Source organism: Sminthopsis crassicaudata, chromosome 3 (assembly GCF_048593235.1).
Source record: "Sminthopsis crassicaudata isolate SCR6 chromosome 3, ASM4859323v1, whole genome shotgun sequence".
Lineage (NCBI taxonomy): Eukaryota > Metazoa > Chordata > Mammalia > Dasyuromorphia > Dasyuridae > Sminthopsis > Sminthopsis crassicaudata.
Window position 1 is genome coordinate 333,802,050 of NC_133619.1, and position 14,107 is coordinate 333,816,156.

At 35.8% G+C, this 14,107-nt stretch overlaps 1 protein-coding gene across 13 annotated transcripts in view; it reads left to right on the forward strand.

Moving 5' to 3' along the window:
• Positions 1–14,107, forward strand: part of KALRN (kalirin RhoGEF kinase) — a 934,437-nt gene that overhangs the window by 900,332 nt on the left and 19,998 nt on the right. For all 13 annotated transcript variants that reach the window (XM_074301431.1, XM_074301444.1, XM_074301430.1 and 10 more), the window contains 3 exons: positions 8,678–8,705; positions 9,138–9,309; positions 12,477–12,598. In XM_074301431.1, coding sequence (XP_074157532.1) covers positions 8,678–8,705; positions 9,138–9,309; positions 12,477–12,598 — 322 coding nt within the window. The remainder of the gene's footprint in view (positions 1–8,677; positions 8,706–9,137; positions 9,310–12,476; positions 12,599–14,107) is intronic.

A 14,107-nucleotide genomic window follows, 5' to 3' on the forward strand; every position in this document is an offset into this window, starting at 1 on the left:
GATTCCCTGCTTTCTAGTCTCTCCCTCTCCAATCAATTCTTCATATTCTTGTGAAAATAATCCTCATGCAATATAGGTCTGACTATATTACTGTACTGCTCAGAAATGTTCAGTGACTTTTCTGTAACAAAATATAAACTCCCTAGCATGGTATTTAAACCCCCTCATAGTCGGTCTCTAATCTTCCTTTCCAAACAATTCCATATTACTATATTACAATCTACTTTTCAGCCAAACTAAGCTACACTGAATGCTCCCTGAACTCAGCTCTCCATCTGAAGTCTGCATAGGCTCTCCCAAATGCTTCTCTCTGCCTTATATAATCCTTTGCTTCTTTCTAGTTTCATCTCAACTATCACCTCCTCCTGTAAACCTTACCTGATCCCTTGGCATTAGGGCTATCTCCCTCTTCGAATCATCTCACATTTACTTCTTTGTATAAATGCTCTTTGTTTCAGTAGAATGTAAGCCCCTTAAAGGCAGGCACAGCAATTTGCACTAATAAGTGCTTGATAACAGGCGTGGTAAGTTGAACTGTTACTTTAAGCATAATGGATAATTGTTCATGTTCATACCTATAGTAAAAGATCTGGAATTTGAATCCAGACCAACAACCAAATGACAAATTCAGAGATTTCCCTACTATTTCAGTGGGAAGAGAAATTAGAATATAAACTCCTCCATGACTGGAAACAAGACTGCACAACACCCTGTATTTAGGAGTTGGTCAGTAAAAGTGAAAGGAAAAGTGTCATTCCAAGGGTAGCTAGGAGAGATGACCCTCAAGGATGAGAAATAGGAAAGATGGATGGTAAAGGAAAAAGAACAAACTTTTCCATTACATTGCTAGGTTTTCCTAACTCTGGAATTTGTTGTCACTGGCACTCATTAAGTTATCTTAAAAAATTAGGATATTGCAATAAAAAAGAAATCCCAATTCTTCCAGGTTTTAAAAATACTGTAAAATGGGAAAAGGAGACATAAGAAATTTATATTTCTATTATTTGGACTCATGACACATTTTAAAAATCTGCAATTGCAATGTGCCTTGTAATTTTTCTATGTGTATTTCCACAATTATTATCAGATCTAAAAGGGGGAAATAAGAAAGAAAGCAAAAGCAAGCAAATAACAAAAAATGAAAATATTATGTTATGTGATTGACATTCAATCCCCAAAGTCCTCTCTCTGGATGCATATGGTTCTCTCCATCACAAGTCCATTGGAATTGACCTGAAACACCTCCTTGTTAAAAAGAGTCATATCCATCAGAATTGATCATCGTGTAATTTTCTTGTTGCTACATACAGTGTTCTCTTGGTTCTACTCACTTCATTTAACATCAGTTCATGTAAATCTCTCCAGACCTCTCTGAAACCTTCCTCTGATTGGTTCTTATAGAAAAATAATATTCCATAACATTCATATGCCATAACTTATTCAGCCATTCTTCAACTGATGGACATCCACTCAGTTTCCAGTTCTATACCACTACAAAAAGAGCTGCAACAAACATTTTTGCACATGTGGGTCCTTTTCCCTTTTTATGATCTCTTTGGAATAAAAGCCTAGTAGAGACACTGCTGGATCAAAGGGTATAGGAGCATTACTCTTTACACCAATGTCAGAAAAAAAGTCAGAAAAAATGTTGGTCTCCAAGTCTTACAATGGTATTCACTGCCATATGTCCTTTTCCTACCCTCTCTCTCTCTTCTGGCCTCAATCTCCCCTCAGCTCTTTCTGCTAAATTGTTTCTACTGATGCTAAACACAGTAAGAATAGAAAAAAAGGAGGAAGAATGTAAAGTTTTAAGCAATGAGGAAAGTGGAGGGAATAATTTCTTTTTAGCCCTTGCTATGGGCCAATGTCCTAAGCATTTTACAAATATTACCTCATTTGAAGACTGATATATGGCAAAATGCATGTTAGGGGTAGAGAAGAGGAATTTCTTCTGGAGACCCTTAAAATATAAATAGATTTTCCTCCTTCAATATGGAGTGAATTGAGTGAGCCTACATGAAGTGAGAAAAATGGATTCCATGATCACTAAAGACCCCTTTTAGCTATGTATTTGTGGATTTAAACAGTTTAATTTTTCCCCTTTTCCAGTGAAGTACATGCTCCACTTTTCTTTTTCTTTCTCGTCTCTTCCTCTCCTCTACTATACCATGATTCCTCCCTCTTCTTCTTCCTCTGTCCTGCCAGGCAGGGATGACTAAAATTACTTTCTCACCTCTGGAATCTGGGTTTCAGGTACATGACTCTCTAGCACATCATCTTTCCTTAAGAGGAAAAATATTACATCTAAGAAATAACTTTCCACAGAATTCCCTGATGATGAGGGACTTTCCTCTTCCTCTTTTCCTCTTCTATCCAGGACACAACCCACTGAGGAACAAATCCCTGGGGGTTTACAGGGAATTAACTTTCCTCAAATGAAAGGGTACTAAGTCTTATTTACTATTCATTCAGTGTAGATGTTTGCTTAAGACAGTTTACCTCCTCTTACAAAGCATGGAGAAGACAAACAATTGTATTAAATCCCACCGAAGATACTTTCTCAATCCTTTTCTTTAACACCAATCAAGTTCCTTTAGTGGTTTAGGCAATAAATAGTTCTGTCTCCAAAAAAAGACATTTTATAAAGGAGAAGGCTTTGTTTTTCTTTGGATTTCTGAAAAGTTTGACCTTGCTTGCTAAAATTCTAGGTTAAAGTAGAGTTTCCTCTTGGCTTAGCTAGGAGATATGGACAGCTAGGTGGTGCAGTCTATAAGAGTGTTTATCTTGCTGAGTTCAAATCTACTCTCAGACACTCACTAACTGGGTGATCCTGGGCTAGTCAACTTGTTTGCCTCAGTTTCCTCATCTGTAAAACAAGCTAGAGAAGGAAATAACAAAATCACTCCAGTATCTTTGCCAAAAAAACCCTGGGGTTATGAAGAAACTGAAACTACTCAACAACAAATGAGAATAAAGCTACCACAGAGGGCCTTCTTTGCCTAAAACCAATATATTCTTTTCTGTGCTTCACTGGCTTTTCCTCTGGCCTGAGCATTGTTCCCTACTGCTCTCCTCCCATTTTGAAGAAGGTGTTAGTGTTAAAACACTGGATTATTTCATGGGAATAGGTCACCTTCAGGTAGAGGTTTTCTATTTGGGGGTAAAATATTTCAATCTTACTGCCTTCATTCAATCTTTGCTCTCCTTCCTAAAGTAAATCTGCCCTCTGCTGTTCACATAAAGTCAGATTCCTAAAGAAGATTCACAGTCCCCCTAACCCCCACCCCATTCATCTCCCTTTTAAAAAATATATCTTGAGAATTAAACTCTCAGCATCCTCAAAATTGTTCCACCTTCAGCAATGTACCTTTGATTTAATTTATATATTTTTTCTTTCTTTCTTCTTATTCCTTTATCCTTCCTTCCTTCCCTCCTTTTTTCTTTCTACTTTCTCTTTTCTTTCCTTTCTTCCTCTGCCTTCATTCTTTTTTTCTTCCTTTCTCTTTTATTCTTTCTTTTTTCTCCCTTTCTTCCTCTCTTTCTCTTTCCTCCTTTCTTTCTTCTTTCTTTCTTTTTTCTTTTCTTCTTTCCTCCCTTCCTTCCTTCTTCCTTTCCTTCTTTCAGAAGTTGATCCAAGGATGAAGTTGACATTAAAATACAGGTGTTCCATCTTTCATATTATTCCATTATGTAAAGTTTAAAGCTTAAAGAGACCTGAGTTCATATCAGTAGCAATTCATTAACCTTTCTTAGTCTCAGTTTCCCATATCTATAAAAATAGGTGTTCTGATACATATTGGGGGCAGGTAGATGGTTCAGTGAATAGAATACCAGGCCTGGAGTCAGGAGGCCCTTAGTTCAAATCTAACCTCAGATATTAGCTGTGTAATCCTGGGCAAGTGATTAATTTCTCTCTGCTACTATTTCCTCAATTGTAAAATAGGAAAATGGCACCTACGTCCCAAGGGTTGATATAAGGGTCAAATGAGATAATATTGATTAACTGTTTAGAACTGTTTGGAACATAATCAATGCTTAATAAGGGGAAGAATAACATCTGTAATTAATAGACTTCTTCCATGGTCACAGGATTGAAGCCAAGGAAGGTTTACACAAGAAACCCAGCTGGTTGAATGATCACATGATGCCCGACAAGAAGATGGGCAGAACTATTTGGAAAAGATGAGATAATGAATCATACTTCCCACTTGTTGGAACAGAGGTGATAGGTTAGAAATGGAGGATGAGACATACATTTTTAGACATAGTCTATGTATCATTTATTTTGCATATTTGTCTGGTTTTGAAGAGGAGCTTCTATTTGGGGGAGGGAGAGAGGACAGGATAAGGTATCGTAACACAAGTTAGGAGAAAACAAAAGAAGTTCAAAAGTAGTCATAAATAGGGTGATTTTGTTAGTACCACCAAATATACGATTTAAAAAAACAAAGTCCAAGATACACAGCTCTATATATAATCCTTTTTTGTTCTTTATGTATCAGATTATTTCTGGTGATAATTTAAGTTCATAATTTTTTAAAAGTTTAAAAATGTAAATGATGAAAACAAATGTATTGTTATTCAGTTGTGTCTTATTCTTTATGACCCCATTTGGGGTTTTCTTGGCAAAGATATTGAGTAGTTAGCCATTTCCTTGTCCAGCTTATTTTATAGATGAGGAAACTGAGGTAATTGGGGTTAAGTGACTTGCTCAGAGTCACACAGCTAGTAAATGTCTGAAGTCATATTGAACTTAGATCTTCCTGACTCTAGACCCAGTACACTATTCACTGTTCCAATCTGCTAAACATGTGCCCATGAAGGAATTCTCAAATAGAGACACAGCTTTCTCCATCCTCAGGCAGAGATTAAAGACAACTCATAATCAGTCACCTTTCAAGACTTAAATCACTCTGCCTCCTGGCACATATTCTACATTGGAGCCAAGCTAACTCTTAACCATCCCTGACACATGTCCCCCTGCCTTTCTGTCTTTGTACCTTTGCCCTTATTCACTATGTACCAGAATGCTCTGTTTTCCCTTCTACTTGTTGAACTTCTACCTATTCCTTTAAAGTTCAGGTCAAAGATCTCTTCTTCCTGGAAGCCTCCCCTTGATGTTTTCCCTATCCAGTCAATAATCAGCTTGCTTCACAATCCCTTTACTAGTATTCCTCTCTAATCAAAAATTCCTACTACAAAACCAATTGTGCCAGACTCTACCGTGTTAGGAAGGCTTTAACTATGGTCCAGGCAATAAACTAGGCTTGTTTTTTGAAGTTCTGACCACCTAAATACACAATACTGCAATAGATTAACCATTTAGTGTAATCTTTGGTCATGGTAACCAATAAAGCCAAGTTATTTGTGTTTTTCCCCACTAGACTGGAAGCTCCATGAGGGCCAGAACTAACTTTTATATTGCTTCTTGCCTAGGTCAATGTGTACAGAGTAGGTGTTTAATATATAAGAAAACCATCTATCTCTATATCTCTTCTTAAATCTATGCCTGCATATATATGACTTGTGCATATGTATATATATATATATATATATATATATGTATTTATAGTTTTCCTATATATATGTTTTTATGTATTAAATATCTAGTCTAGGTGCTTAATAGATATATATGGTAACATATAACTACATTATGATTATATATATATATATAATTTTCTTATTACAATCCAGTTTATTTCTATATTTTATATACATACATGTACATATACTATATACATATATGTATGTATGTGTATATATATATATATATGTATATATATATGATAGAGACCTGTTAAAGACCTTGGCTTAAAAAGGTTAAGGTCTCCCATTGTATCCAGGGCCATATCCAGTTGTCCTTATCTATATATCTGTCCATTGGACAGGCCAGAGTATTCTGGAAGATAAACTGAGGCAGGTGACCTTGCCCAGCCCTCCCTCACTTCAATCCAATTCACTTGCATGTCACTGCATCCTTTCCCTGATGTCATGGGCCTCTTTCAGAACAAATGATGAACAACATTACACACAAATACACACTCATATAATGTTTGTCAACTATATGTTAGTGCATACCATGTTATATGTATGCATATACATATATGTGTGTACATATTTGTGGGTGACACACATTATGTGTTTATATATTGCACAGATCATGTGCATATGCATATTGTGTAAATAAATATGTGTAGATTTGCACGTCTTTCCCAGATAGTTCTGTCCTCCCTCACACAGAAATCAAACAGCATATCTAAAGATATTTTCAATCATTTTGCTTGACTGAAAGGGAAAAAACGCTCCTGGGGGATAAGAGTTTTGACAACCAGCACCTATTTTCTAATCCACCTTTTTGAGTGGGCAGAGAAATAGGAACTCTCTCAGATTATTTTGTGAGATTTTTGAGTTCCATGTTTTTTAATGAAGGGAAATTACCTAGGCATAAAAGAAAGAGCAGTGTATTCACAGGACCACAGAATTGTGGGTCTAGAGCTGCTAGGAAGATCAGGACATGTAGTCCAACCTCCTTGTTTCATAGCTGAAGAAACTAAGGTCCATGGATGTCAAGTGACATGTTATAAGTATGGAGTTCTTTCCACTGCACCATGTAGTAAACTGGGATTCAGGAGTATCAGGTTTTAAACCCACCTTTGCCCCATGTTATCTCAGGTAAATCATTTTTCCCCTCTCAGCCTCAGTGTCTATACTCGAATTTTCTTGATAACAGGGATTATTCCTTGTCTTTGTATCCCTGGCCATTACCAGTGTGTGACACATAGTAGGCGCTTACTAAACGTTTACTGACTGAAGACCTGATTCAGATATAGTCTTTGACATTTACACCCTTTGAGACCCCAAGTCACAATCTCTGTTTACCTCAGTTTTCTCAACTATAAACTGGGGATAATAATGGCAGCTACCTTACAGAAGTATTGTTGTTGTGGGAAATCGAATGAAATAATACGTGTACAATACTTAGTGTGGTGCCTGATGCACAGTAGGTATTTATTGTGATATTATTATTATTATTATCATTAGTAGGATGTTGCTGGTGCAGCTAAGTGACATAGGATAGAGTGCCAGGTCTAGAGCAGAAAAATTCATCTTCATCAGTTCAAATCTGGCCTCAGATACTTATTAGCTTATGTGATCCTAGGCAAGTCACTTAGCCCAATTTTCATCAGTTTTCTCATCTGTAGAATGAGTTGGAAAAGCAAACTGCTCTAGTATGTCTGCCAAGAAAACCCCCAAAAGGGTCACAAAAAGTCAGTCATGGATGAAACAACCAAGCAATAACAAGCAGGTAACAGGTAATCTCTAAGGTCCATTCCAGCTGAAATGTACCATATCTATGAAAAGGAAAGGACCATAAGAAAAACTCCTGCCTTCTTGGAATAGTTTAAAAATAAACCATAGTTTCTATCTATATATCTTTCTGGTTTATCCTTAAATGAGCAGAGGCCAGAAGGAAGATATAGAAATAAATCAAGTTCTCTTATATTAGGAACTCTCCAAATGGCTTTGGAATATGTTCTTATCACTATGGAAATTTAATTACTCAAGTGTTTTTGAAAGTTGGTGCCTTAATTCCAATAAATCTGTGATGGAGAGAGCCATTTGCATCCAGAGAGAGAACTATAGGGACTGAATGTGAATCACAACATAGTATTTTCACTTCTGTTGTTTGCTTGCTTGTTTTTTTCTGTCTCACTTTTTCCCCCTTTTGATATGATTTTTCTTGCACAGCATGATAAATGTGTAAATGTTTAGAAGAGAAAAAAAGAAAGTTGTTGCCCCTGAAAGAATAGAGGGTCTGGGGGGAAAATATGAAGGGAAGAATAGACCACTAGTAGGGTTTTGAAAAAGAAGAAAATTCTTTAATTTTCAGCAAAATTCTATTGGATTTAATAAAATAGGGAAGGCAGGAGATTGTTATGAATTAGGAATAATATTGTACAGAGGGTCTATAAAAGAGAAGGCATGAGAGAGAAAGGATGATAGATTGTGAAGCACACAGACAAGTACGTTGATCCTGTTGTCTATAAAGGTGAGCCTCTATAGCTTGGTGAAAGAAACACTGAATTGAAAGTCAGAGGACCTGGTTTCTACTACATCACCCCTAGCCACTATGAACTACTTGCCCTGAGGTAGGTAGTGCAACTGTTTCCATCTTCATTTTTACAGAAGCAATAAATAAGCATTTTAACTTAGCATTTTTTTTAAATAGGAAAAAAAATTTATTTCCTCTCCTCATCCCATACATGTCCCCTTCCTTCCCATAGGAAACAAAACAACAACAATAAAGGAAAATAAAACCCTTTCAACAAGCATTAATTAAATACCTGGCCACATGTTGGGTGCAAGGTAATGAAAGACAGAAATAAAACATCTCCATACTATGTATATATGAAATGTAGGTATATTTTCAACAGATGAAACTGAAGTTTAGAGAACTGAACTGATTTACTCAGGGTCACAGAGTGCTAGGATTTGAATCCCAAGTCTCTCCTGCCTCATGTAGAGAACCCTACCACTTCACCTGCCTAAGAATAAAATTAACCCATATTCTTATAGCAGTCAATAGATTTTAACTAAATTTTACCCAGTTTTGTTTATTTAATTGCTTGCAAATAAAATTATTCTGGTTTTTTCTTGCCTTGTTTTTTTTTTTCAGATCTTGAATCCAAATTTCATTCAAGAAGGTAAGTTAAAGTGAATCATTTAAAAATTTAAAAAAACATTGGGAGAGAAGTTTTCTATAGGCTCATCCAACCAAGGAGCAGTAATTCAGACTGATCAGTCAACAATAATAAACAATTATTAAAGCACTATTATGTGTCCGGAACTGAGCTAGAAGAGGGAAATGTAATCAAAAATGAAATAAAGTCTGCCTTTAAAGGTCTTATATTCTACTGAAGGAGATATGCTAGAAAGATCAGAGGGAAGTAGAATTTGTGCTGCAAAACAATGTGCTTAATTAGTGGTTATTCACATCATTGTTTCCTGGGTCTAATTGTGTACTTGTGTAAGTTGTGAAATGGAGATGTAAGGAGATAAGGAGTAAGGATAGAGAGAGTTGTTTGACTGGTGGTATGTTTTAAGCTTACATGAGCCATGTGTTGTTTGGTTTACAGTTGCTCCTGAATTCCTCGTGCCCCTGATGGATGTGACCTGCTTACTGGGTGATACTGTGACCCTACAGTGCAAAGTGTGTGGGAGACCAAAGCCCAACATTATTTGGAAGGGCCCTGACCAGAACATCTTGGACAATGACAACAGCACAGCAACATACACAGTCTCCTCCTGGTAACTGCATGTCCCCCCCCCCCCCCCCATCACCAGCACCGACTCTTCCATGAGCAGGGGACGGTTTTTAACTTAACCACATAGAGCTCCCAAGGCGAGGTTTATAAGTTCAGGGACCAGAAAGGCCACCTGATTTGTCCCAGGGAAAACCTTCCCTGAAGCTAGTTCCCTGGACCAGGAGTCAGAAAACCTCAGTTCAAGTCTCAGCTTAGGAGTCAGTATCATGAACACAGAGCTAGACTTGGTGTCAGAATTCAAATTCTCATTCAGATTTTTACCAGCTGTGGGAGCTTCAAGGTACTGACCCTACAGGAGATTCCGTTTTCTTCTTTGTTAAAATTCTTTGTTTGAATAATTTGGAAAGCCTTTGCAAATCTTTAAAGCATTATCCAAATATGAGTTATAACTGCCATTATTACTCCCATTGTTACCACCACTACTACTGTCACTATTATTGTTACTACTACTACTATTACTAGTACTTTACTATTACTACTCATGCTGCTATTACCATTACTATTGCTGCTATTATTTTTACTACAGCTACTATCACTACTACTACTAGCACCACCACTATCACCTCAATTGCTACTACTACTACTACCATTAGTATTATTTCTGTTGCTACAGCTGCTGTTACTATTGTCACTACAACTGATTACTACTGCTTTACTGTTATTACTGCTACTATCATTATTATTATTGCTACTACTATTATTACTCTCACTGCAACTATTATTACTACTATCACTACTATAACTAGCATCACCACTAACTCTACTACTATTATCACTACTACCATCATTATTATTACTACTACTATTACTTTTACTATAACTACCATTCCTAGTATCACTACTACTACTACTACTAGCACCATCACTACAACTACCACTATTGCTATTGCTACTGCTGTTATTACTAGTGTTATCACAACTATGATTACTGCTACTCTTACTACTACTTTATTACTATTACTACTGCTATTACCATTTCTACTACTACTACTATTACTTTTACTATTACTACTATTACTACTATTACCTGTACTACTACCACTACTACCATGATTACTATTACTACTACTACCGCTATTGCTGTTATTACTATTGTTACCATAACTATGATTACTAATACTCTTACTACTACTTTATTACTATTACTACTGCTATTACCATTTCTACTACTACTACTATTACTTTTACTACTGTTACTACTACTATTATCACTACTACCATGATTACTGTTACTATTACTACCTCTATCTCTACTGTTATTATTTTACTATTGTTACCACAACTATGATTACTATTACTCTTAATACTACTTTATTACTATTACTACTGCTATTACCATTTCTACTTTATTACTAATACTACTGCTATTACCATTTCTACTACTACTACTATTACTTTTACTATTACTACTGTCACTACTACTACCAGCACTACCACTACTACTACTACTATTATCACTATTACCACAATTACTATTACTACTACTATTGCTACTGCTATTATTACTATTGTTACCACAACCATGATTACTCTTACTACTACTTTATTACTGTTACTACCACTATTATCATTACTACTACTAGTACTATTATTTTTACTATTACTACTGTCACTACTACTACCAGCACTACCACTACTACTATTATCACTACTACCACTATTACTATTACTACTATGATTACTCTTACTCTTACTACTGCTTTACTATTACTACTACTATTAATAGATCATTGACCATGAGCAAATCATCTAGCTTTTCTAGGCTTTCATCTCTCTACTGGCAAAATAAGGATAATACAAACAGAATAAAGGAGAATTTTATACTTGTAGTACCTACTTCACACAATCCTCTTCCTCATCTCAGGGTCTCACTATATTAGTTCAGACAGATGCCCAATCTGCTTAGCCAACTACAACTAGAACTCCCAAGCTTAAATGGTCCATTAGCCTCAGCCTTTCCAGTAGCAGCGATTTCAGGTGTATTCTGCCATGTCCAACTGAATCTACCTTAAAGGGATAACTTGAATGTAAATTTCAGGATGTATATATTTTATGAAACAACCCAAGACCCCAAATTGCTTGTTCTGGAGTACCTTTTGGAGCACCTGAGAAATTTGCTTCCCATGTCCTCTAAAATGTTAGGTAATTATTTGGGTGTTCCCAAGATGTATTAAAGCTTGATCAAAATGCTTGAATGGAAGGGCTTCTCATTTCCTTTAGTCTTCTCTTCTCATTTTTGTCAATCAATAGTAAAAGGCAGGGTGGTATAATAGATAGAGTGCTGACCCCAGAATCAAGAAGACGGGATTTTAAATTCTGCTTCTGACATGTACTGACTATTACTACCGTTACCATTACTACTTTTGCTATTGCAGGGCACTTAATTCTCTATGCCTGCATTACCATTTCCTAAGATTACAAATTGTCGAGAAGCTATTAATCTTTAAAGGCAGAAGAAATTCCTATCCTGAAGCTCAGTACACAATTAGGTCTTGCGAAACCAAACAGAATGAACAAAGAGCATTTGCCATTTCTTGGGAGGAAGGGAAACTGCTAATAATGGTGAGATCAATGATGATGGTGACATTTTGTGCTTTCAAATATATCCCCATCTTTTGATCCTTACAAATACTATTATCTTCATTGAACAAATGATAAAGCTGAGTCCCAGAGAGGCTTAGCATTTTACCTCAAATCACCCAAAAAATTAATATGAGAACTGGAACTAAATATCATGTCTCTGTACTCCTATTCTAATGCTTTCTGCACTAGATCATTATTATGTGAATCTTTAGTGTGTTTCTTCTTATTCTCCACTTCCTTTCCCCCTCATTTGATGAACTTGAATTCAATCAACTATTCCTAATCTATCTTTTAAGAATCTTAACAAATAACAAAAAGAATTCACTCATTGGTTGTGAGTGGCAGTGGTTTGTTGTTATTGTTTGAAGTTTTAAAATCCCTCTTTTAGAGAGTTCAATTATTCACCAGTTAATGGTTGATCACTTCTAAATTGAATGGGTTGGCAGCAGAATGCCAGACTTAGCCTTAAACTAAGGTTCTTCGAGTTAAGCCAGTAATTCTAAGAGTGCAGGAGGTAAGGGTGGGAAAATTTCCTCCTGGATTTATGAAATAGAACCTTTTCTCTAGTGATTCTGGTGAAATCACTCTGAAGATCTGCAACCTGATGCCCCAGGACAGTGGGATTTACACATGTGTAGCAACAAATGACCATGGGACTGCAACAACATCAGCTACAATCAAAGTGCAAGGTATGGCACCTTCTTTATCAATCCATTTAAATTGGCTAGCAAGGAGACCACCTAAATTGCTCACAAAATATGTAGAATCATACAATTAGAGTTCTATAAAAAGAGATACCAGAAGTCATCTAGTCTAACTCCTATCTAAATCATGAATCCTAACAATGGTTTTTAAGTCACAAAATTTATTTTTCAAAAGAAATATTGCCTAAGCCTTGGCAAATGTCCTGTCACTGCACCCTCAGGACCACCAAATCTTTCTGTCTACCTTCTAGCTTGAAACCTCTTCTACATAATATTTCCCCAAATTAGAATGGGAGCTCTTTCAGAGCAGAGTCTGTTTTTTATTGTTAGTTATATTCTAAGCACTTAATGGGGATAGAGAGATAGTGCTCTGAATAGAGCACTGGACCCAGCCTCAGACACTTTTTAGTTGTGTTACCCTGGGCAAATCACTTCACTCTGTCTGCCTCAGTTTCTTCATTTGTAAAATGAGCTGAAGAAAGAAAGGACAAATAAATGACTCCAATATCTTTCCCAAGAAAATCCCAAATGAATCACAAAGAGTTAGACATGACTAAAACAAGATAAAGGACCGATGAGATTTTAATAAATTCTATTTCATAAAAACCAATATTTTATAATCTCTGACCTGTACGGTGGAAATGTCTCAATCATTACCTACAACAACAATGCAATATGGCAAAATTATATAATGTTGCAATATTATTAATAATTATTTAACAGTAGCAATATTAATATCATGCAATATCATTACAATATCACTGAGCTCTTATACTGTTTCTAAGTTTTCTAGAAACAACATTCTAAAGTAATCTAAGAAAAAAATCTGTAATGTTTTTAAACTAGATGAATATATGAAATGCTAAAAATCTTAAAGAGATCTATCAAAAAATGTTATTTGTTTCACTCAAATATATAAAACTTTATAGTTTCACCCAATAAACTTCTCTGTCAATTTCATCTATTGATTTTTTTCTGTTTTAGCTTGTTTTTTGCTTTTTGTTTTTGAGGGGGGTTTTGTTTGGGAGGCAGGGAACCAGACCCATAATAGAATCAACATAGAGAATTGTGCTTGTAAAAAAAACAAAAACAAAACAAAACAAAACAAAAAACCTGTTAATCAATGAAGTGGTTCAGGTCAATTCCAAGTCAATGTGACTTGTGAGTCTTGTGACTTGTGAGGGAGAGAGCCATCTGCATCCAGAAGAAGGACTGTGGGGACTGAGTGTGAATCACAACATAGCATTTTCACTTTTTGTTGTTGTTTGCTTGCTTTTTGTTTTCTTTTCTTATTTTCCCCCCTTTTGATCTGATTTTCTTTTTGCAGCATGCTTATTATAGAAGTATGTACAGAAGAATTGTACATGTTTAACATATATTGAATTACTTACTGTCTAGGGGCAGGGGTGGGGAGAAGGGAAGGAAAAAAATTTGGAACTTATAAGAGTGGATGTTGAAAACTATGTAGCTTATAGATTGCAAAACTAAAACTAA